Below are 23363 nucleotides of genomic sequence, written 5' to 3'. Positions count from 1 at the left end.
TATAATAATGTTATACATTTTGTTCAGCCTCCGACACAGTTTCACATCCCTGTTTCCTTGGTGACATTGCTCAGCTGTGGCAAGACCTCGCCGGGAAAACTGAATTTACTGGAGGAAGTGATCCTGATCCCCAAAGTGGGACAACAAGTCAAACAAGTACAAAACAGAAGTCTTTGGCTTACTTCTTACTTGTAGATTCTTACTTCACAAATTGTAGACTGTGTAGATCTCCTTGTTTTGTTTGTTGCTGTTTTGATGCAGTAAGTCACCTTGGTTTCTTTATATTCTCAATTTTTCACTCTATAGTTTATAAAACATACTAAAATCTGAACTTCTTCCACAGATTATCACAATGGCTCTTGAGGTACAGAAGGAGATGATGAGAATAATGAACACTTTAACAAATGGCGGGGTGAGGGACATTGCTGTTTATTAATTTTAAGAGTAGGAGCTGAATTCAGCAGATTGTACGAGGGCAGAGAATGCACACGACGGAGGCAGGATTCAGAGATTTCCTGAAAAATATAACAGAGAATTGTATTCACTGTTCATTGTTAAATTTGAAATTAATATATCTATGCTTATCTAAAGATCAATCAAAATGCTTCTTAAATGATTCCTCTATTTACCTTTGAGTGGATTATGCTGCATTTCATTTTCAGCCCTGCTGAACGACCCGAGAACTTTAAAAAACTGAAGAGTGAAGAGTGGGAGTTTGACACTCTTGGCTTCTAATAACCTTGCGATGAGGACTATCTCATTCAGATATACAGTATTAATATATACTTGTCTATTGTCATCCACGTGTAGCTTCAGCTAAGGTACTTTGCAGCAAAAATATCTAAACAGAAAAATACTTTCACCAACATTGTCACTTTACAAGTGCCAGGTTTGGTTGGACCGCCTTCTGCCCTCACAGTTATTTCATTTATTTTTCAGTAAGGTGCTGAAAGCAAGTCAGTAGTTTTAGTCTATATTAAGATGATCTAGTCTAATTTTAATGAGCACCTTGCTCACTGCAGCTTCACTCTCCTCTTCATCCTTTGCTCCACAGTTGGACTCGTTTTGAATTCAGACATGTAGTCATTATCTGCTTACATGTTTTTAATAAGTGCCTAATTATAGTTACTACTGCCTTTTTGTCAGCTTTAGCCAGGCTGTTCTTTCTGACCTCTGCCATCTACAAGCCTTTTTTTTTTTTTCAAAGAAGAGCTGCATTGGATGTTTTTTCTTTGAACAATTCCCCAGATTGTCTGCACCAAAAGTCATGCCATGTTGAAATTCAATAAAATCAGCTTTGGTCTCCATTCCAATTGAACCTTAGCAAGTTCTATTCACCATGTTTACGTGCCTAAATGCAGCGAGTTTGTGCCACTGATTAGCTTTACTGAGTAGGTGTGCCTAATGAAGTGTCTCATGACTTATGTTAATGTATATATAATATTTACTTATGTGAACCATGTGCTTGCTCCAAGGCCAGCGAAGCATTTGTATGTGACAGCGGAGCCCTGGCTGTAAGCCACGAGCGACCAGAGCAGCCTCTGGATCTGATCACTGAAGCCTGCACCAACCTTGGAGTTCCACTGGGCACACAGATCCATTTAGCTTTGAACTGTGCTGCTCATGAGCTCATGGACCCTGTAAGTTCACCAAAGATAGTCAAACGCTTTATGGAAAATAATGTGTTGACATGTTCTTGTGAACTTTTTAAAAGCAAATACATCATAAGCACATCAGTTTAAAAAAACAACAAGATTTATTGTCTTCTTGCTGGATTCTCTAATCTCTTGTAGTCTAAAGGGAAGTATGAAGTTGCAGCTGGAGTTCTGAAATCGCCCGATGAGTTAGTTGACCTGTACCAAACCCTCATCAGCAAATACCCAGCAGTGGCTTTAATAGACCCATTTAGGCAAGAGGTAAGCAAAGCTAGTAAATAAATCTCGGATTATTTCTGTGTGTTTTGCTGTTAACAAAATGTTCATCATTGCTGTGTATTCATGTTCCTATGTCTGTTAATTCATAAGGACAGAGCCCAGTGGGAGAAGCTGAGCAGTATGATTGGAAACTCGTGTTCACTGCTCTCTGACGTCTCCTACAACTCACAGGGACCTCCCATTCCTGGAGTCAGAGGCCGTATCTTAAAACATATCAATGAGACAACAGTCAGTGACCTGATCCACATGACATCAGAGCAACAAGGTAACAGCTGGAGAAGAGAAAGATGGCACATGGATGAATGAAGCAAACCGCATAAAGTGCAATGAGTGGTCAGGTAGAGTAGAAAAGCACTATGTAAGAACCAGTCCATTTACCAGTTACATCAGGTACAAATACTAGTGAACAACTCAGTTAGTTGTAAAAATGAAATGTTTGCAATAGGAGTATTCCTTGTGCTTCCTCTTCAACAGTAAATGATTTCTTTCGCAACCTGTATAATTCATGGTACAATGCATCTGGTACACATTTACACACAGCAGACAGGGATGTTCATCTCAGGTTCACTGTTAAAAAATTTGCTGACCTTACTCTCTTACACTTGAAACTGAGTAATATATAGTAACTTGTTGCAAAAAGAACTGATCCAACATATTCTCTCTTTCAACATGTAATATACATGTAAAATACTACATACTACATGCTCCTTGGTGTAATTCAACATGTACAGCTATGACCCAATATAGCATCTTTCTAAATGAAGATTGGATTAAATAAAAAGCCTGTACAAAACCAACCAATCTCACAGCGGTCTAATCCTGCTGTCACGGCTGGTCAGGCTGTACTGAATGCAGGACTCTGAGTCATACAGGTCAAGGAAGGTTTCTTTACAGAAACACCAGGTAAGATACATACATATGTACAGTCATGAAGGATCATGGCTCCAGGGGATCCAGGGCAACCAGGGGAGGTCCAGGGCAAGGGTAACACGTCTACACTCCTCTTCACACAGTCTGTGACTCACACGCTGTCGGGGTGGCTGTAGCTCAGCTCATCTACTGATCGGAAGGTTGGTGGTTCAATCCTCCTCCAGTCTGCATGTCAAGTATCCTTGTACAAGATACTAACCCCAGTTTGCTCTCCGATGCATCCATTGGAGTGTGAATGTAGTTAGAAAGCACTCAATGTAGAGAAAGTGCCTGTGAGAATGGGTGTGATTGGGTGAATGTGGCATGTTGTATAGAGCGCTTTGAGTACTCCGAGAGAGTAGAAAAGCGCTATATAAGAATCAGTCCATTTACCATTCACACTCACAAACTCACTCCACACTGAAATCCACTCACGCTCACGTTCATCCAACAGGACAATCCAGTAAAGAACATACCGACTAGACATGTAAGGGTTGAGCTGAGACACATGGAAAAGAGTATTTATGTGCATGCTCTGAGGAAGCTTCAACTAGACTGAGACAGGGTTGACCATGGAGTCAATCTCAAACTGCCCATTGAAGTTGGGAGCCAGTTTCCTGGAATTGATTCCGACTGGAACGTACTCTGCTGAAAGCAGTCCATCGGTTTTGCTCCTTGGTGCTCAGGTGGCTCTCCAGATGTGGCGGTGCCTGCGTAGATGATGTTGAACAGAGGGAACCATACTGTTGGGAACAGCGGAGGTTGGTAGCCCTGTGATGCGACAGCCCGGTAGCAGAAGACGTGAGGCTAATTAGGGCATATTTGATGCAAGTGAAGTAAGAACTCCAGGTGCTCTGGTTGGTGGAGGTGACACAGTGAAGTGCTGCCTCCAACTCCTGGTAGGTACATTCGGTTTGGCCATTAGTCTACAGGTGAAATCTCGAAGACAAACTAACTTGATGAGGAGGAGTTCTCTATCCCCCACATTGAATTCACGAAAGAGGTAAGCAAAAGGATGTCGCTTACCTTCATACTGCTGCGAGAGAACAGCCCCCACACCTAAATCTGAGGCGTCTACTTCCGAGAGATCTGCTTAAGATAGAATAGGGGCCGGAGGCTTCCGGTTGGGCGCTATAGCAAATGGCTGCTTGAAAATTACGGCTCCTTGTCGGTTGGAAATAATCCCCTTGGAAGAATATTCAGACACAAAGAACAGTACCTAAACTTGACATGGATGGGGATAAACAAAAAAAGACCAAAGGCAAACCAAGCTCGGGACAGGAAAGGGGAGAGTTAGTCGAGGAAACTCGCAGCGGAGAGGAGAATAATGGCGAAGCTAGTCCCTTCATGCTAGCTATCTACGATGAGATCTGGGCTCTGAGGTCGGACCTTAAAAGTGAAATGAGTGAGTTTCGACTTTCTTTCCGCAATGATATGAAAAAGGAACTGAACGAGTTCAGAGGAGAAATTAACAAGAAACTTCAAGAAACTACAAAGGAGCTAGTGGCTACCACGGCAAGGGTAGAGGAGGCAGAACAGCGGATAACCGAGATTGAAGAATGGGACACGGAGGTTAAGGAGGCACTTGCTCTCATGATGGAGAGACAGGAGACCCTGCGAGCAAAGCTAACCGAACTAGAATCACGCTCACGCCAGATTAATCTCCGCATACATGGGGTACCGGAGGGATCAGAGGGCCCTGATCTGATAGAGTTTGTAACGAAGCTGATAAAGGCTCAAATCGGCCCGCCGGTTGCGGAAATAAACCTCGGAATCCAGCGCTGCCACCAGGCACTTACCCCAAAGCCCTGAGAAGGCGCTCCGCCTAGATCACTGGTGCTGTGCTTTCTGGAATATAGAGTAAAAGAGATGGTACTGCTTTCAGCGTGGAGAAAGAAGGATGTCCGCTATGAAGGGAAAAGGATTTACTTTGACCAAGATTACCCCCCAGACATCCTTAAGAAAAGAGAGGCATACGTGGGGATCCTGAGAGAGCTCAAAGCCAAAGGACTCCGCTTCCAAACGCCACATCCAGCCAAGCTGAGGGTGTTCTTTGACAGCGGCACCAAACTCTACGAGAATGCGGCAGAGGCAGCCGATGACCTGAAGAACAGAGGATTCTGCCTGGATGAAATCAAGGAACCAGGCCCCACGGCGCCGAAACAGCAGAGATTAGCAATGTGGGAGAGGGTCGGCGCAGATCGCAGCAAACAGGCGGTGGACCGGCGGCGAATAAGAGAGAAGCTACGGAGCTTCCACCGCGCCCCTCCGGGAACGTCCGACTCCGGCGAGTGAACACAAGAGGGTCGTCACATCCCCACTGGAGCCTTAAAGTGAGGTATCCTGCTCTCATGCAGAGAGGAGGATGAAATATTGTTCCTTAGCAAATCTACCAACAATATGAAAACTGTTTTGCACAGGACAGTTTAAGCTGAACTCTATATCTAAGGAAAAAAAATATTTCTTATTGTTACTATTTCTACTTGTTCACCACGTATTCCATATATGACCCTGCCTAAAATGATTATTTTACTTTTATTATTACTTGGGTTGAATACATTTAGGCTTCTGAATGGTCAAATGACATGTGTCCTTCTGCTCTCCAAATATTCTGTGAAGAGTCTTTTTTACAGTTACTCCCTAAGCCTGTTAAAGAAGGAACTTAGTACCGGTTGGGCAATTCTGGCTTAAAACAAGGATACTGGTGCTGGGTATTTTCCCTGACACTGGTGAGAGGCCCTCGACTGGCACGAGGATTTCCTCTCAACTCGAGGTTTCACCTGAACTTCGGACTTGGAAGCCTTTGATTTTGTTTTTTTGGTTTACTTGTTTGTTGTTCTTGTTCATGTTCTGGTTAGCATGGGTGATGTTGCACAAAGGTCCACAGACTGAAAAAGTTATATGCATCATCGGGAAAATAAAATAATCACGCTAAATGTAAATGGGCTACATAATCCGATTAAAAGGAGCAAAATAATAGCCAAAATAAAACGTGAGAAGGTGCATGTAATTTTTTGGCAGGAGACACATTTATCTTCTTTAGAACATGAAAAATTGAAAAAAACTTGGATTCCAGAATACCTATTACTCGTCTCACAAATCGGGCCGCAAAAGAGGAGTAGCTATACTGATCCCCAACGCTGTTAACTTTGAATTGTATTCAGAGGTAACGGACAAAGAAGGGAGGTTCATTCTGGTAAAGGTTAAATTAGAAGAGGAGGAAGTAACATTATTTAATGTATATGCCCCGCCAGGAAGCTCCAAATCCTTCTATAAGAAGCTATTTGATTTGGTGGTTTTGGAAACACGGGGAGTTTTGATTTTTGGTGGAGACCTTAATGTTCAACTCCAGCCAAAACTAGATTCATCCAACCACCGGCAAAAGAAAAATTCGAATGCTGTTATGGTCCAACACATGCTTACAGAACTGGGTTTGATTGATGTGTGGAGAGCCTCTCATCCAGGGGATAAACAGTTTACCTATTACTCTGCGTGCCATTCAGTATATACTCAAATTGACTATTTTTTTTATGTATAAATCAGACTGGCATAAGGTTGAGGAATGTAAAATAGGTGTCAGAGACTTATCTGATCATTCAGGTGTGTACCTAACCCTGCACCGTGCTAAACAACGGACAAATACACTTTGGAGATTCAATACCAGTATTCTGAATGAGAAATCAGTACAAACACAAATCCAACAGGAATTTGAAACTTATCTACAAAATAACGACAATGGTGAGGTATCTCCAAATACTCTATGGGACGCAGCAAAAGTCGTCATTAGAGGTAAGATTATTGCCCTCACAGCTTACAGGAAAAAAGAAAAGCAGAATAGACTTGAGAAGCTACAGGAGGAATTAAAATCACTAGAGACTAGACACGTTGACCAAAAAGATCCCCAGATATTGGCGAGAATGAACAAAATTAAACAAGATATAAATGGCATTTACGACGAGGAAACTGAAAAAACCCCTCAAATTTACAAAACAAAAGTATTATGAGACGGGACATAGGGCGATGAAGCTTCTGTCATGGAGGTTACAAAAACAACAGGAACAGAATTCATAAAATCAGGAACCCTGAGTCACAAATTATCTGCAGTAAACTAGATGATATTCAACAGGCTTTTGAACAGTATTACAAAGACCTATATACCCAACCTCCCATAGCAGAAATTACAATGATAGATGCCTTTCTAAATTCATTAGACCTACCATCTATAGGAGAATTACAAAATAAAAAACTCATGGCTGAGATAACTGCCGAAGAGCTCCATAAAGCCATTTCAAGGCTGAAGGCGAATAAGGCACCAGGCACAGATGGTTATCCGTCCGAATGGTATAAAGCATTTAGAATGCAAGTAACACCAGTGCTGCTTAATTGCTTTAATCACACATTAAGAACAGGAGTAGCCCCACAATCTTGGAGAGAAGCAGTAATCTCAATTATCCCAAAAGAAGGCAAAGATAAAAAAGAATGCAGCTCGTATAGGCCAATTTCCATCCTTAATGTGGACTATAAATTATTTGCTTCAATATTAGCCAAGAGACTGGAATCAGTTATTCCGGAGCTGATAGACTTAGATCAGACAGGCTTTGTCTCAAATAGACAGACTCAAGATAACTTAAGGAGAACACTACAAGTGATGAATCATATAACATCAGAAAATATTAGTGCAATGTTGGTCAGTTTAGATGCCGAAAAGGCTTTCGACTCGGTGGGTTGGGAATATCTATTTAGGGTACTAGCAAGATTCGGATTCAAGGATGGCTTCATTAAATGTATTGAGGCACTGTATTACTCTCCAACAGCCAGGATCAGGATTAATGGTCACCTGTCTCAAAATATTAACTTGAAGAGAGGGACACGCCAGGGCTGTCCCTTGAGCCCGTCCCTGTTTGCCTTGTACATTGAACCTCTGGCTCAGGCTATTAGAGAAAACTCTGAAATACAAGGAATTATTATCAGGGGAGAAGAACACAAGACTTGTATGTTTGCGGATGATGTTCTACTTTTTATTACAAATCCTGAATCAAGCTTGTTCCATTTGATGACCTTGCTAAAAGTCTATAATCATTACTCTGGCTATAAACTGAATATTCAAAAAACTCAATCCCTTACATTCAATTATATACCTCGACCGGAAACCAAAAAGAAACTTAACTTCAAATGGGACTCTCCCACAATAAAATATTTGGGAGTAAACCTAACAAAAGACATGTCTAAACTTTATGAAATCAATTATGGCCCCCTCAACAAAGAGATCAAATCTGACCTGACTCGGTGGTCTCTCCTCCCCCTAGATATGAGTAATAGAATAGAAATAATTAAAATGAACATTCTGCCTCGAATTCTCTATCTCTTCCAGTCATTGCCCCTGGAGATACCCCAAAAACAATTTGATGGATGGATCTCACGGTTCATCTGGAACAGCAGAAGACCGAGGGTCCAGTACAAAATGTTGCAGCTGAAAAAAGAGAAGGGAGGGAGAGCTTTGCCGTGCTTACAAGATTACTATTATGCCGCACAACTGAAACCCCTGGTAAACTGGTGTTCCCCAAATTATGAGGCTAAATGGAAAACCATGGAAATTACTCAATTAGACGTCCCATTACAGTCTCTTTTAGGAAATAAAAACCAAGCTGAAAAATTTTACAAAAATTTGAACCATTTGACCCGGTTCACCCTGAAACTATGGTTCAGGGTAGTGTGGAAACTACAAATAGAAAAACAGGCTAAGACCTTGAATTGGATAGCTTATGACCCGGAATTTGTGCCTGCCAGGCTGGATGGGACCTTTAAACAGTGGACTCAGAGAGGAATTACTTCTTTTTGTTCACTAGCAACAAACGGGGGATTTCAAAGCTATAAAACTATTTCAGATACATACGGATTGGAAAAGCATGACTTCTATAGATACTTGCAAGTTAGAGACTATTACAACAAGATGCTACTAATCAGAGATGAAAACGAATACAATCTAATTCATATCTTTCAAGATGCATACAAAAAAAAGGACTCTAATAAGTTGGTCTCAAAAATATACGGATGTATACAAGCCTCTAAAAATCACACTACGTTGTATATTAAGCAAAACTGGGAGAGGGAATCAGGCTCACAAATATCAGAGGACAGCTGGTTTGGAATATGTGAGTCTCAGGCTACCACTGCAAATTCAAGGTCCTTGAGAGAGTTTGGTTGGAAAAATGTTGTGAAATTTTTTATCACTCCTAAACTAACAGCTCAGCAAACAGGCTCACAGAGCCAGGGCCTTTGTTGGAGAGGTTGTGGTTCCCCCATGGCAAACCATTTTCATGTCTTCTGGGCCTGCCCAAGAATCCAGCCATATTGGGGGGAGGTAACCATTGAGATAAACAAAATAATCGGGATAAAAATAGACTATTCATTTGATACGTTGTATCTTGGCAAATTACCTAAGGCGCTTCCACATAAAGATAATTACTTATTGAAAATACTTTTGGCTAGCAGCAGAAAGGGCATAACCCGAAGATGGCTAAAGGCAGACCCTCCAACTCTGGCCCAGTGGCATGGGATAGTGAAAAAAATTTTTGGTATGGAGAGACTTACCTTTGTTCTTAGACTTGAGCTTGAGAAATTCAAGAAGCTCTGGGAAAAATGGATTGTGTATTCCCTTTGTACTGAATAATTGAATATTACCTTGATATAAGTATATACTAATGTTGAGACTGTGTACGTCTTCCATGCTGACCTAATGTTTTGTATTCTTATACTGTAAATTAATAAATAAAAAGTTATAAAAAAAAAAAGATAGAATAGGGGCTGAGGTGAAACGCTGCTTTAGGTGATTAAAAGCAGCCTGAGCAGACTGATCCCACTGAAAGGGAACCTTGGGAGAGGTCAGGGTGAGTGAGAGATGAGACAGTCTTACTGGAATCCCAAATGAAGCTGCGATAAAAGTTAATTAAACCCAAAAAGCATTGGAGCTGCTTCCAATCTGGGGGTTTGGGCCAGTCGAGTACTCCTCGGACCTTCACTGGGTCCGGTTTGATGTTCCCCTGCTCAGTAAAGAAGCCCAAGAAGGAGACTGTTTCCATGTGAAATTCACATTTCTCAGCTTTAACAAATAGCCGGTTTTCCAGCAAATGTTGTAACACCTGTTTGACAGTCTATAAGTCTATAAAAATATTGGAAAATATTGCCACTATGGTGCATTGCTATAGCAGCTAACTGTCTGTTTGTGTCTTGTTGACATACAGGTTCTGTGTTGATGGGAACTACATGCAGTGAGCCATGCAATGGGGATTCTTTGTCAGATATAGTAAGTCTTCTTTCTGGTTTCTGAATGATGCTACCATGGTGACGAACAGTGTCAATGTGAATTTCTGTATAAGCAGACGGCAGACGTCTACTGGAACAGAAATTAACATTAAATAGAAACTTACATGAACTACTTAAATTAAAAGTACAGCCAAACTCATAGATTTAAAACAGATATTCATCTACAAATAGTGACAGAATTTCTGCATGGTGGTGACTTAGCTGAAAAATGATACGTGCCTAGCAGCCTCGCTTTGTGTGTAACCAGAATGCAACCAGCTGGTAACCAGTTGAGTCACACTATTGCACTGACCAGTTTCAGAAGTATTGTGCTTATCGGCACAGACTCACTTAGAATGATTTCCATGTCATGGCAATCTTTCCGCATTTCCAAATCATTATAATTTTTTTTCAAATATTATAAATTAAGATTAGGCCAGATACCTAGCCCTTTATTTTTCACGTGCAAATAAAGGGATATCTATCTTAAAGCTCAGGAAACTATTTCAACAACTTGCCAAACAGCTAAAAGAGCAAATGAGAGCAGGTCCAGGGATATACCCTATAACCTGAGATTCTGGCAAAATACATTTATATTTAAAATTAGATTCGGGATTTAATGAATCGATATCGCTTTATTCAAACTAAAATTGATTTGAATTGGGGAAATTGGCTGTCTCAGTCCCAGCTCCGACAGGATGACCAAGACTATTGACTCCCTGTTGACCCTGCAGCGATGTTTGACTTGGAAGCAGCTGGACTACCACAGCAGGCCCGAGATAGTCATTGCTGTGCCAAGGAGGTGTCAAGGGGCCTCTCCAGGCACTCTAGCAGTTCTAGAAGGTCTAGGGCTTCCGCACATCAGCCAGCTTCTGAAGTCCCAGACATTTCCTCGGACCAAGCTTTACTTTGCGGTCAATCGCTACTGCGAAGATATATTCAATTCAATTCAATTCAATTTTATTTATATAGCGCCAAATCACAACAAAAGTCGCCTCAAGGCGCTTTATATTGTACAATAGATCGCACAATAATAAATACAGAGAAAACCCCAACAATCATATCATATGACCCCCTATGAGCAAGCACTTTGGCGACAGTGGGAAGGAAAAACTCCCTTTTAACAGGAAGAAACCTCCGGCAGAACCAGGCTCAGGGAGGGGTGGCCATCTGCTGCGACCGGTTGGGGTGAAGAAGGAAAACAGGATATACTCCAAAATCATGTCCAAAACACGAAAACGGAAAGATCGCGTTAAGTTACAAAGAGCAGAAGGTGGGAACACTCACCACTGTTGTGTCATAAAAAAATCTAATGATCAATTCAAACTACAGGTGAAGAATAGTCAAAGCCAGATGTTTCCCCCGTTATGTCGATATCAGCTAGTCAAGTACACACCTACACAGCATGTTAACAAACCGTGAAAAAAAGCCACACAAAAAATGAATGATTGCTGGTGAGGGTTTCTATATATTAGTATTTACGAAGGGTATGTTGTGACTTACCTTCAAAATTACAGTGGTCCCTCGCTATAACGCGGTTCACCTTTCACCTCACTGTTTCTCAGATTTTTTAGTGCAAGTTTGCATGCTTTTTTTTTTTTTTTTTACATCACATTGTGTCCTGCGTCCTGATTGGCTGCAGACCATTGTCGATCTCCTCCGTGCCGTCTCTCCTGTACAGTACAGAATCGCTGCATCGATTGCTAGCAGTGTGACTCTGAAGTGCAGTACCGTATATTTGTACGTTTTTTCCCCAACAAACACAACAATGTCGACGAAACGTTTAATATATATATTTAAATCCCAACAGACCCCCTTTTCGTCTTTTTTAAAAGACGACACAACCCCTGATCTATCCCATCAATTTTACTTTTATGTGAGAATAATAACTAAAGTGTTTACAAAACAAATCATGCCGAAAAATAAAACCTTTCCATTGTCCAAGCATATAGGTCATCCGTCCCCTCAACGGGTCGTATGTTTTCAATGTTCCCTTATTATATTGGCATAATTACTTCTATCCACAACAAATAAATCAAACCAATAAATCAAGCTCTTAGACAGCACCTCGCGTTTACGCCGGTCTGTGAACTGTCCTACCGTAGGTATTACCCCCTTTTTAACTAGAATCCCAGTTTAAACCCACTTCTAACTTCCCTCAGTACTCACTGTAAAATCCCATCAGATATAATTAGCTTTTCCTAATAAAAGATCCTACATTACTTTTGTCACTCTCTGGAAACAGTCTCTATTGTTTAACCTGTTCCCTCTATCAAATATTTACTCTTGGTTTCTTCACCCCCTTTAACGGGTAGCGCATATCCGGCCTTAACACTGTGTTTGGGCAATTGACATAAAATAAAAATCCTACCAACTATTACTAAAGTCCCTCTCATTACTCTTCATTACTTATGCTCACATTTAACCTCTGTCTAACAAGCTTTTAATCTTCTTTACAATCTAAACAACTACTCTTCTGTGAGGTTTCTCTGTGCTTCTTTTGGATGTCCCTTTCTCTGGTTGGTTCCTGGATTCTCGCCAATCCCTCCGTGGTTTCGCTGTGGTCCTGAAATCTTCTCCTGTAAAGGATAAACAAAACACCTCTCCCTGCTACGCCTCCATAACCTATTATGTTCATCAGTTGTTCTCTTAATTATTCAAACTTGGTTCAACCTATCATGTTCTAGGGTCTATCATTTATACATATATAATCTTCAATTTTATTTATTTGTGTAAGCGACACTTTTGACAACCTTGAACACACTTTCACCGTCTTCCCTCCAGGAGTTTCCTGTTGCTCGCCCTCTTCTTCTCTTATCTGATCATCTCGAGCACGCCTTGTACAAAACTGTTACTTTTGCAGACACACAGTCAGTTACAAGCTCAACCACATTTTGCCCTATATGGCTGTCTCAGTCTCCAGATGTTTCCTGTCGACCTATTCAGGGCATGCTTATCTTTCACACCTTCTGCATCACTGCTTGCTAAGCAAAAACAAAGCAAAATGTGTTTCACCTCTACCCTAGAAACGAATCTACGTAATATCTGTGTCCGTAAGCGTGCATTATAACCCCTTATTCTACCAAAATATCAAAGAGAAAACAAACATTTTCAATCAATTAAGTTTAAGCATACAAGCAATTACTTATGCGTAAGTTTTACCATAGCTAAATTATCAAACACCCAGAAAATCATATATTTGCTCCGGGCCTGCAAACCTGGGTTAAGGAATAAAATCAGTTTAATCATCATGTCAAATCGTTTTGAACTCCTGGCTCCACCCAGAGCCTGCATCCTCGAAACTTCCTAGAAACAAAACCTGTGTGTTAACGTCAACTTCACATTTCAAACTCAGTTCCTTCGGGACTTATGATCCAATCTGTGTTATACCACACAAAACTTAAGACAGAACAGTTATCAGTCATGTGCTTCATACAAAATTTCCATATTTTTCATTTCATTTTGATTCTCTGTCTCGTGGTACTTCTTTTCATTTTTAATTTATCACAGCTAACCAAAATGTGTTTTACTTTCCTTACTTTGCTCCTGTCTCCCTCCAATACTGGCTAGTATCACATACCCTTACTGATTTTGCTATTTTAATAATTTACTATTTTATTTACTATTCTCTCCATAAATAATTTCACATATGACAATTTGTATATGTGTCTTTTCTATTCATTCATGTAATTATTACTTTATTTCTTTATCTCTCTCTCTCTTTTTTTTCCGCCTTTCTGTTGTGATGCTCTGGACCCTTCTAAACCTCCATGAGTTCAGTCTCAATCTTCAATCCAATTTCCCATATGCTTTCACTGTATCACGTCTAGGTTCACCTCTCACTGGTCCTCGTCCCTGTTCTCACAGTGTCCTGTGTGGCCTCCCAGATCAAACACAGGCCCAAATCAGCTGTTTCTTCTCTCCATTCCTTCTCTCTTGATCTTTTCAGTCTTTTCTTGGATGTCAACTCTCAGCATGGCAAATATGAAACTCAGTGCACAGTGCTGTCCAGTGCTTTCACACAGTCATCTCACTGTTCAATTTCCCAGCTTGTAATTCAGAGTGCATGTTCCATCCACAATTGTATTCATAGATTCTGCTTGACCCTTCAGTGTTTTAGGTCAGTTGCTCTTTTTGCCTGCTGTTAATTCTTCAAGTACATGGTGTTGCTGTGTTTGTCTTCTGTCTTCATCAGGAGATTGGCTGTCCTTTAAGCTTCTTCTCAGGATGAGGACAGAATGAGAGGTGAAGCTGTCAAATTTTAAGCCAAAGCCTGGCCTGTTTTCGTCCCGATTCTGTTAATCTATCATTTTGCCGCTGTACTCATGTTTTCAGGTTGAGCCAAGTCCATGGGCACCTGGATTAACACACTAAAACATTTATTTAATATCATTTTCATTACTATTTCTTAATACATTCATTCGCTTCCTCTATCTAGATTTTTAACACGTCTCTCTCTCACTCGAGGCACACTACACACATCAGCCAGTTTCCTTTTATGGGCATGCAAACTTGTTCACTTCCTGCCAGACACTTCGTGCCAGACACACACACACACACACAGCAGTTTTCATACACCCACACACTCTTTATTTCACTGGATTTTCATCTGTTTCTACAACCTAACCGAACTCTTATTTTATATTTACAGTCTATAGACCCTATGTAACTGTGCGAAGTTTTCATATAAAAAGAATGCACCCTCAGTATACACACACGCACACAAATATACTCTTTGCATTTGCAAGCATTCACATCAAAATCTTCAGCGTACTTAACAGAGCTCTTTTGGCACAAATCCTCAGCACAATTCAGTTTTTCCACACAGATCACCATTCTTTCAGCTCAGCTTTGTAGCACAATCCACACCATACTTTCATCAGCATTTTTGCACACTTCCCTGAGCTTCCTTAAAAGAAAATCGCCTCACACACACACACACACGTCACACCCTTTTCTCTCACAGTTTCAAAACAATGTGCACCTTTGATCATTCATTCAAATAACAATTTTACACTTCATCTATACAGTCACACATTTATAAAGACACCGACTGCCAAGATAAATTATTTTCATTTCCATATCACAACTTCACATCATCTTCCTGTAGTGCTAGTCATCCTACTGTTGTGACTCATTTAAAAGCCTCTAAGCCCAGGTTCGCCCACCTTGCTGATCGATTCACCCTTCTCTGTCTGGGACAAAGGGGCCAGATTTCTAAGTCCTATGTTAATTTAAAAGCGCTCCCCGCAGCTTGACCAAAAACTCCACTTAACTAGCGTCCAGTATTTAACTGCTGCCTGAAGCTTTACTTAAAGCTTTACCGGTCAGTCCACATTGAAGTGGTCACGCCTGAAGCCCCGCTTCTTCAACCAAACAGCGCACTAAAGTGGTCCCTGACCACTGACCATTAACCAAGGTCCCAAGTCTTGGCAGTGTGGTCAACTGAGATACCCTGACGCCGCAGGACCTTGCCCCGCGTCCGGAGCGAAGGGGGAGGTTCTCACCTCTGAACTTGTGTGCACTCCTAGGGGTCCCACCCCCGTCCTAGATTAATTTAAATAACTTTTAAAACATCACTGGGGACTCTAACACCCAGTTTACTGATGTCCAGGCCCAGCCTTCTGACCAAAAGGGACTCCAACCCTGAAACCAATGTCCAATTACCTACTCTCTAATCTCTTTTCACTTGGCTGAAAAGATTATATTCAACACATCAACTTTAAACTTCACCCCATCATTAACAACATAAGCTTTCATCAAATATTCCCAGACTTTACTTTACTTCACTCAAAATTACCATGGACATGTCACCCGAAATCTACTTAACAGATTTTATAATTTACTTTAATTTCACCACTCCTGAGCCAATTTAACGGTTAGATCTTCCACTTGGCGCACAGATAATTTAGAATTCATCCAATGTGCACAAATTTGCATTTTCTTTGAACAGGCTTGTGCCTACCTTTAAATCTTTTTAGACCGTTGTCCTGTCCACCTCATATCAGATCCAACCTTAAGCGCCGAATTTGACCTCTCAGCCGCAAAAGAATCCCGGGTTTCGGCACCAATTATTAAATTTAGTTCTTTTCATTCTTTTGGCGGCAAAGAAAGACTAGGCCCAGGGTGGTCAAAGCTCAAAAAATGATCTTTATTTTACATTTCCGGAAATGGAGAACTGCAGCACAAGCACGCATTCACAGTTCTGAGAGCATTACAAGCTGCATGTGTATATATAGTTCTGCTACGTCACATATAGTTTCGATCAAAACAACTCCTTATATAGTACCAGTTCCTCTTTCTTTGTGTTTTACTTCCTGTGCAGCTCTGCACTAAACTTCCCCTTTCTAAAGTCTGTTGCCAGGGCGACCTGTCACCTTCTGACCTAGTTTACACTTAAAGTTGGCCCTCTCATTAAAATACATAAAACAATATAATCAGCAAATAAGCATTAAGAATATATATATTTAAATCCCAACAATCGTCAAAAAATAAAATTGGCTACTTGATTTCACCTATCGCTGGTTATTTTTAGAACATACCCGCGATAAACGAGGGACTGCTGTTTACAAATACTAAGAAATATAGAATTTGAATCGAATCATTTCTCTGTTTTTCTCTGAGGCGCGGGGGAAAAATATCGACAGGTCTATGAACAGCATCTACATATATATTCCGTAAATGCCCAAGACATCTCAAGAAATGTAAATCGCCACTTGATTCATCCATTTGGTTGACTTGTTTTGGAAAAACCGGCAATAAACAAGGAGCGAATATCACACCGGAAACGAAGCGCCCTACAGGAGTTTCCCCACCGGAAGTAGCATATGATAAGGTGCACAGAGTCTATTGCCTTTACCTCTTTCATCCCATCATTGATTACGAGTTGCAGCGAGTGGGCAAAGCAAGAAAGACGTTCACCGGTTGACCACGGATCAGAATCTTCTGATCCTCCCACATTGTTTCATCATCGAGGTCATCACTGCTGTCACCTTCAGGGTGCTCTACTTCTGGCATCCTGACTTTAAAGGCTCGCTTCATATTGGATGCATTATTCATCAGAATGTAGCTTGTTTTATGCCCAATGCCATACTCCTCAACTATGTTGTCAAATGCTGAGGCGATTCGTTCGCCACAGTGCTTCCCTGTGAAACGCCTACAGTCAAGCAAAAATGATTGTAAACTGTAAGAGTCCTTGTTCTTGCAGGCAACATGAGCGGTAACTCCCAGGTAAGACTGAAGCCTCCAGTCAGACCAGAGGTCTGTTGTTATTGCTACATTTGGCTGGATTTCCAGGGCTTTGATTATGTCACCCTTCACTTTAGTGACAAGGTGAGATATCAGCTTCTCTGTCAAGGTGGTCCTAGACACAGGAGTGTATTTGCTATCCAGGACATTCAGGAAGTGTCTAAAATGTGAATTCTCAACGATAGACAGGGGGAGAGAGCATCCAACTATAAGGTCCTGGAGGATGGACTGGGTGATAGCCTGTTGCCTGGGTGAATTTGGGGAAAATAAGTGGATGCTTGGAGCAAACAATGATATTTGAGGCTGTGTGGGATTGACCGCTATCACTGATGTTGCAGATCCTGCTTTGTACTCCAAGTACCTACAAAACAGGGAAATAGGAATCTGTAAGACATCTGTTTCTATTCAACCACAACAAACTACTGTATCTTACAAGCACAGTAATTTTAAACCTATCAATGAGGGCAGGTCTTTGCATACAAAATAACCTAATCCAATCCAGTGTGACACATTTATAGATCATTAGGCACAACTAGTAATAATGAAAATACTGGAGTGTTCAGGGTTGCAAGACCTTAAATAACAAGAACAGAAAAACAGTTGAATGGAATCTACAAAAGATAAAATGTCTGTGTATTAACTTTGCATATTGCATTAAGTCTCCTCATGCCAGTCAGCTATCAGACACAGCTGTATTGACAAGAAATGAACTACTCAGTAAAGTCTGAAGTTACACAAATACAAAATAACTGAGAATGCCGCTGTTAGCCTAGCAATGTTATAGGGACACTCTTGAAACGCCCGTCCTTCCTTACGAGTCAGCAACCACATAAATATGCCCATTAAAGTTGATAACAAACCACACCATACCAGCCCTTAAAGTGCTCACTGAAACGGTTTTGATATATTTCTGCTCAATGAATTCGCCAAAATACCTAAAGTTAGTGAAAACTGTTTAAGTAGCTGATAGCCACTGCTAGAGCTAGCTACCTGTACTTAGCATGTAATGTTAGTTACAATCTTTACAAGAAAAGTTAAGTCTGCAGAGACAGTTGCAAAAAATCTGTCCCTAAATAGTTTATATCGCGCAAAGAACACATTATACATACAATATTACATAAACATGACCATGTCATCTGAGGTTGGAAAAGTAAGTAGAAGAGTTTGAAGATGGATAGATGGCTACTGGCTAGCTTACCTTTGAGGGTGTTTGCGCTCCAGGTGCCTGGTGAAGGTTGAGGTAGTCCCGGCTGTCTCGGTCAAGGAGACTTTGCAAAATCTGCATTTTGCCGAATGCTTCTTTTTTGCATTTACCGAAAACTCTTTGTGTTCTGTGAACGCAAACTTTATGACAGACAAAGTCGCTGACATTTCTGTAACTTACTGACCTGGCTTACTGCTCAATCTAACAGGTTGCATTTTGTTGTGTTTGAAGGGCGTGAAAGGCGAAATAATAATATGCCACAATATGGAGGGATTTGAGCATAGCTGAGCCACTGTGTGCCACTGTGTAAGAGCTGAGCAGTGAAAGGAAATTAAGTGAGGAGCCGGCTCTCACTCAATGGGAGTCGACTCATCTGATTCACTACAAAGCACTCTCTAAGCACGGCTCTTAGAGCTGATGCTTTTGCGCATGACACATTATCGAATGTTACGTTGTGTGTCATGGATACTGTTGACTCCAAATCTCCCGACCACTATGTTGATCTGAGACAGCAAGACCAAGACAGCGAGACCAAGACAAGACCGAGGGATCCGAGACCAAGACAAGACCAAGACCAAAGTCCGTTGAGACCAAGACAAGACCAAGACCAAAGACCGGTCTCGAGACATCCAACTCTACAAGACACACCCAGAATGCCTAACTGAAGGCCGGACAGTCCTGATCCCCAAGGACCCCAGAAGGGACCAGTCCCGTACAACTACCGGCCAATAACCTGCCTCAGTACCAGAAACCCCTGTCAGCCATCATAGCGGCTAAGATGAATAGGCACATGGGTCAATACATGGGCAGGGCACAGAAAGGAATTGGCAGGAATACCAGAGGAGCAAAACACCAGCTGCTGGTAGACAGAGCAGTCGCCCGAGACTGGATGACCAGACTGACCAGCCTGTGCACTGCCTGGCTTGATTACAAGAAGGCCTATCACTTGGTGCCCCACAGGTGGATCCTGGAATGCCTAAAATTGTACAAGATCAACAGGACCCTAAAAGCCTTCATCAGGAATTCAATGGGGATGTGGCGAACAACATGCGGGATGATATAAAGCTGTATGCCAAGAGTACATGGGACATCGATTTACTGATCCACACCACCAGGATCTACAGCAGTGACATAGGAATGTCATTCGGACTGGAGAAGTGTAGTCGGATGTAACGAAGAGAGGGAAGGTAGTCAGAACTGAGCGGATCGCACTTCCAGAAGGCAAAATTGCAGACATTGAGGGCAATAATAAGTACCTGGGAATCCCACAGGCAAATGGAAACCATGAAGGTGCCGCTAGGAAAGCTGCAATCACCAAATACCTGCAGAGGGTCATGCAAGTCCTGAGGAGTCAGCTGAATGGTAAGAACAAGATCCAGGCTATCAAGATCTATCCCCCCCCTATCAGATACAAAGATCAGATACCTAGCTGGGATAATAAGCTGGCAAAAGGAGGAGATAGAAGCCACTGACCTCAAGACAAATCCAGCACCCTGAGAGTGTACGCTAAGCGAAATGATGGAGGCCGGGGACCGGTGAGTGTTAGTACCACAGTCCAGGATGAGACAATGAACATCCATGAGTACATCAGGAAGATGGCCACAACCGACCGCGAGCTTAGAGAATACCTCAGGCAGCAAGAACCGGAGAAAGAAGAAGAGCAAGGAGAAGAACCAATCATGGAAGGACAGGCCCCTGCATGGTGTGTACCACCGGCAGATAGAAGAGGTGGCTGACATCCAGAAATCCTGCCAGTGGCTGGACAAAGCTGGATTAAAAGGCAGCAGAGAGGCACTAATCATGGCAGCACAGGAACAAGCTCTGAGCAAAAGATCCATAGAGGCTGGGGTCTATCACACCAGGCAAGACCCCAGGTGCAGGCTGTGTAAAGATGCCCCTGAGACAATCCAGCACATAACAGCAGGGTGGAAGATGCTAGCAGGCAGGGCATACATGGAACGCCATAACCAAGTGGCCGGCATAGTGTACAGGAACATCTGTGCCGAGTATAACCTGGAAGTCCTGAGGTCAAACTGGGAGATGCCCCCAGGATGGTGGAGAATGACCGAGCTAAGATCCTGTTTTGTCACTCATCCAAGTGACTTCTTCAGTCTTGCAGTCAGCTGAGACTGAACAAGTCACCTGGATGAGTGGCAAAACGTTTCTCCCACTGAAAAACACTACATCAGTTATCAGTTGATATTTGACTTATGTCCACCAAGGTCTTCAAAGTCAGCTACATATTTATCAGTCTAAAGTTGAAACAAAGCTTAATTTAGAAATAATTTAGAAACTATCATTCTTACAAGTGTGGCGTGTATTGTCAAGAAAAAAAAGGTGAAACAATAAAAGTCTGGGCTTTGTAAATACTCCCTGGAGCGTGAGTTGCCTTGGCAGAGGTTTGTGCTCTTTGGGTGCTTCTTGTTACCTTTTTGTCTTTGTTTTAGTCTATTTATGTGTTTGCATTCATGTAATGTTGTCTATTTCAAAGTTTAGATGACTAATAGTGATTAATCATAACAAAATAAAAAGGTTATTGTTGTTTTAATTTCAGAGTAATGGATATAGGTAGCCATGTTACCATTTATTATTAACATCAGATGTATTTGAGAATGTTAGCAAGATGCAGTTTGCTATGATGACGAGAACAAAAGAGTTTTTCGATGTTCAGTTAATTCCTTTGGTTAAGCTCAGAATTGTTATATTACAGTATGACAAAAAGTAGATAAGAGAATTGTTGGCTGCACAAAAAGTGACCAGAGACTGCCATTGGACTACAAACTGCATTTTATTGTATCTATTGTATGATGCTGTTCTGAACTCCATTTTAAGCAGACTCATGGAAATGAGTAGTATCTCAGGTAACAATTGCAAGGAGGATTGTTTATTAAGATAAGGAGATCAAATATCAAGTAATAAAAAACTGGACCTGTACAAGGGCCACTAATAACCCTGACTATCCATCCATTTGCTATGGAGCTGTTCATCTATTTTGATTAACAAGCAGTGTAAATAGATTAAATATTGCTGTTTGTGTCTCAGACTGTGCTTTTCTTCTCGTTCAGGCTGTGGGTCTGGGCCTGCACTATGTCAAACTGGGAGGTCTAAGTGGGGCTGAGAGGATGACTAAATACAACCGGCTGATTTCTATAGAAGAAGAACTGGCCCAACAGGGAATCCTTGGTAGGTTTTTTTTTTTTTTTTAAATCAGCCTTCCTTGTGATTTTTTTTTGGGCTGGACAGAGAAACAAGGCCAGACAAAGCCAGAGAGAGAGAACGGTAGTAGTAGTGTCTGTGTTTGGGAATACGTCTCTCTCTTACTGCTGGATATGAAAGGACACGGTGTGTGTGTGTGTGAGTGTGAGTGGAAGAGTGAAAACCCCCTACCTTGGATCTGTTAATTGGCCACCTAATTACACACAAGGACAAATACTTTCCCATCCATCATTTCAGAAAAAGCAGGCAGGGGCAGCAGAGGGTTAATGAGAGATGAGTACATGTCTGTGTAATCAGCTGCCATAAGCCGGCATTATTCAGCATGTTTATCTGTGTTTAATGTTTGTGTTCATTCTACACAAAGTGAAAGGGTTAACGTTCCTCAGCTGCAGCAGTACAAATGCTATTTCCATCCAGTTGTCGTAGGTGTCTACGCTCCAGCTTTTGTACATTCACTTTATTTAATTTTGTCTCATCCAGTCTTTAAGGAGAAGCACCCTCCTCCACTGTTCCCTGACAGCCCACATACGCATTCAGGCACCACAGAGGGAGCAAGGTCTGGATTGGAGGAACACAGCTCACATCTGATTCAGACAGATTTTTGAACGTGTCTTCATGATAATATAATATATTTACCTTTCACAATTCAGTTTTGCAATTAACACCACCTGTAATAATCTGCTGAGGTGATTATAACCGTTGTGGATCGATCCTGGGTCACCAGTGTGTCAGCGCCATTCTGCTACGTTTACAGCTCTGAGAAAAGTGTCTCTAACAGTTTGAAATATGAGTTCTTATCAAATATATTAACATTTTGAGTTTCAGACTGGGAGGAAATCACACACAGTGCTATGTACAATGTTGTCATTTTAATTTGAAATAAAAACCAGAACGATTTTAAGGGACAGAAGTTCATGTCAGTTCAAGTCCCCAAATAAGTTCCACATGGAAGATTTGCTTTTATATCTTTGCTAAATCTGCTGGATGGTGTTTGAAGGAAACGTTTGTATTTTTACTCCTCAGCAGTAAAAGAATGATGGTGTGTTGTCATCAGTGTCAGGTTTATGTACTAAAAATCTCAGACAGGTTTGTGTCTCAGTGACCTCAACCTCAAGGTCATAGGTCAAGTTTTCTAAAAATCTTGTGAATGGGATGAAATTAGATTTTGATTCAGTGTCAGTGTGTATTCAGTGTTTGCATTTATCAGCAAATAAATGAGAAAATGATCACGCGTGGCCCAGAAGCATGTTTTCCTGCTGTTCTCCATTTCTGCAGGTTTGTATGTGCATCGATCCAGAATATCTTCCAGGCAGTAAAAGATTTAACTGAAAATCGAATTAATGGAATTAATTTCACAGCTCTGAAAAGAGGTTCATTTATCGCAGTCTTAATTTTAAAGAACTAAAAGACGAGACCACAGTGAAACATTTTAATGTCACAGCTGACGGTGACACATTTTGTTAGCAATCTGATTTAAGAGTGTGACAGTTGTTGAGTCATCGTGTTTGCTGTGCCTGTGGAAGCTTTAAAAGAGCTGGGTAAAGAAAAGG

At 41.4% G+C, this 23363-nt stretch overlaps 2 protein-coding genes across 4 annotated transcripts in view; one reads left to right on the top strand and one right to left on the bottom strand.

Annotated features, from left to right (window-relative positions):
- eno4 (enolase 4) overlaps window positions 1-23040 on the top strand; it is a 31702-nt gene extending 8662 nt beyond the window's left edge. For 2 of the 3 annotated variants that reach the window (XM_005459513.4, XM_005459512.4), the window contains 8 exons: window positions 28-156; window positions 344-412; window positions 1476-1640; window positions 1794-1916; window positions 2025-2199; window positions 10085-10146; window positions 21663-21780; window positions 22294-23040. In XM_005459513.4, coding sequence (XP_005459570.1) covers window positions 28-156; window positions 344-412; window positions 1476-1640; window positions 1794-1916; window positions 2025-2199; window positions 10085-10146; window positions 21663-21780; window positions 22294-22418 — 966 coding nt within the window. In that variant the 3' untranslated portion in view covers window positions 22419-23040. The remainder of the gene's footprint in view (window positions 1-27; window positions 157-343; window positions 413-1475; window positions 1641-1793; window positions 1917-2024; window positions 2200-10084; window positions 10147-21662; window positions 21781-22293) is intronic. The other variant, XR_002064398.2, reaches the window with a different exon arrangement.
- On the bottom strand, window positions 16731-20285 carry LOC112842021 (zinc finger BED domain-containing protein 1-like). The gene is made up of 2 exons (XM_025897764.1): window positions 18592-20285; window positions 16731-17754 (listed from the first exon to the last, which is right to left on the bottom strand). Exons 1-2 carry the CDS (start codon window positions 18762-18764, stop codon window positions 17025-17027), a joined length of 903 nt encoding a protein of 300 aa, XP_025753549.1. The 5' UTR covers window positions 18765-20285; the 3' UTR covers window positions 16731-17024.
- Window positions 23041-23363: the final 323 nt, after the last annotated feature.

Source organism: Oreochromis niloticus, linkage group LG13, assembly GCF_001858045.2.
Source record: "Oreochromis niloticus isolate F11D_XX linkage group LG13, O_niloticus_UMD_NMBU, whole genome shotgun sequence".
Lineage (NCBI taxonomy): Eukaryota > Metazoa > Chordata > Actinopteri > Cichliformes > Cichlidae > Oreochromis > Oreochromis niloticus.
This window is presented reverse-complemented; position numbering and strand designations above follow the sequence as displayed.

Bases quoted from the DNA above. Each gene is read 5' to 3' on its own strand.
- LOC112842021 (XM_025897764.1), bottom strand. From the start codon at position 18,764: ATGTCAGCGACTTTGTCTGTCATAAAGTTTGCGTTCACAGAACACAAA. The intron at 17,755-18,591 runs GTAAGCTAGCCA...CCTGTTTTGTAG, and splicing joins GAGCGCAAACACCCTCAAAG to GTACTTGGAGTACAAAGCAG.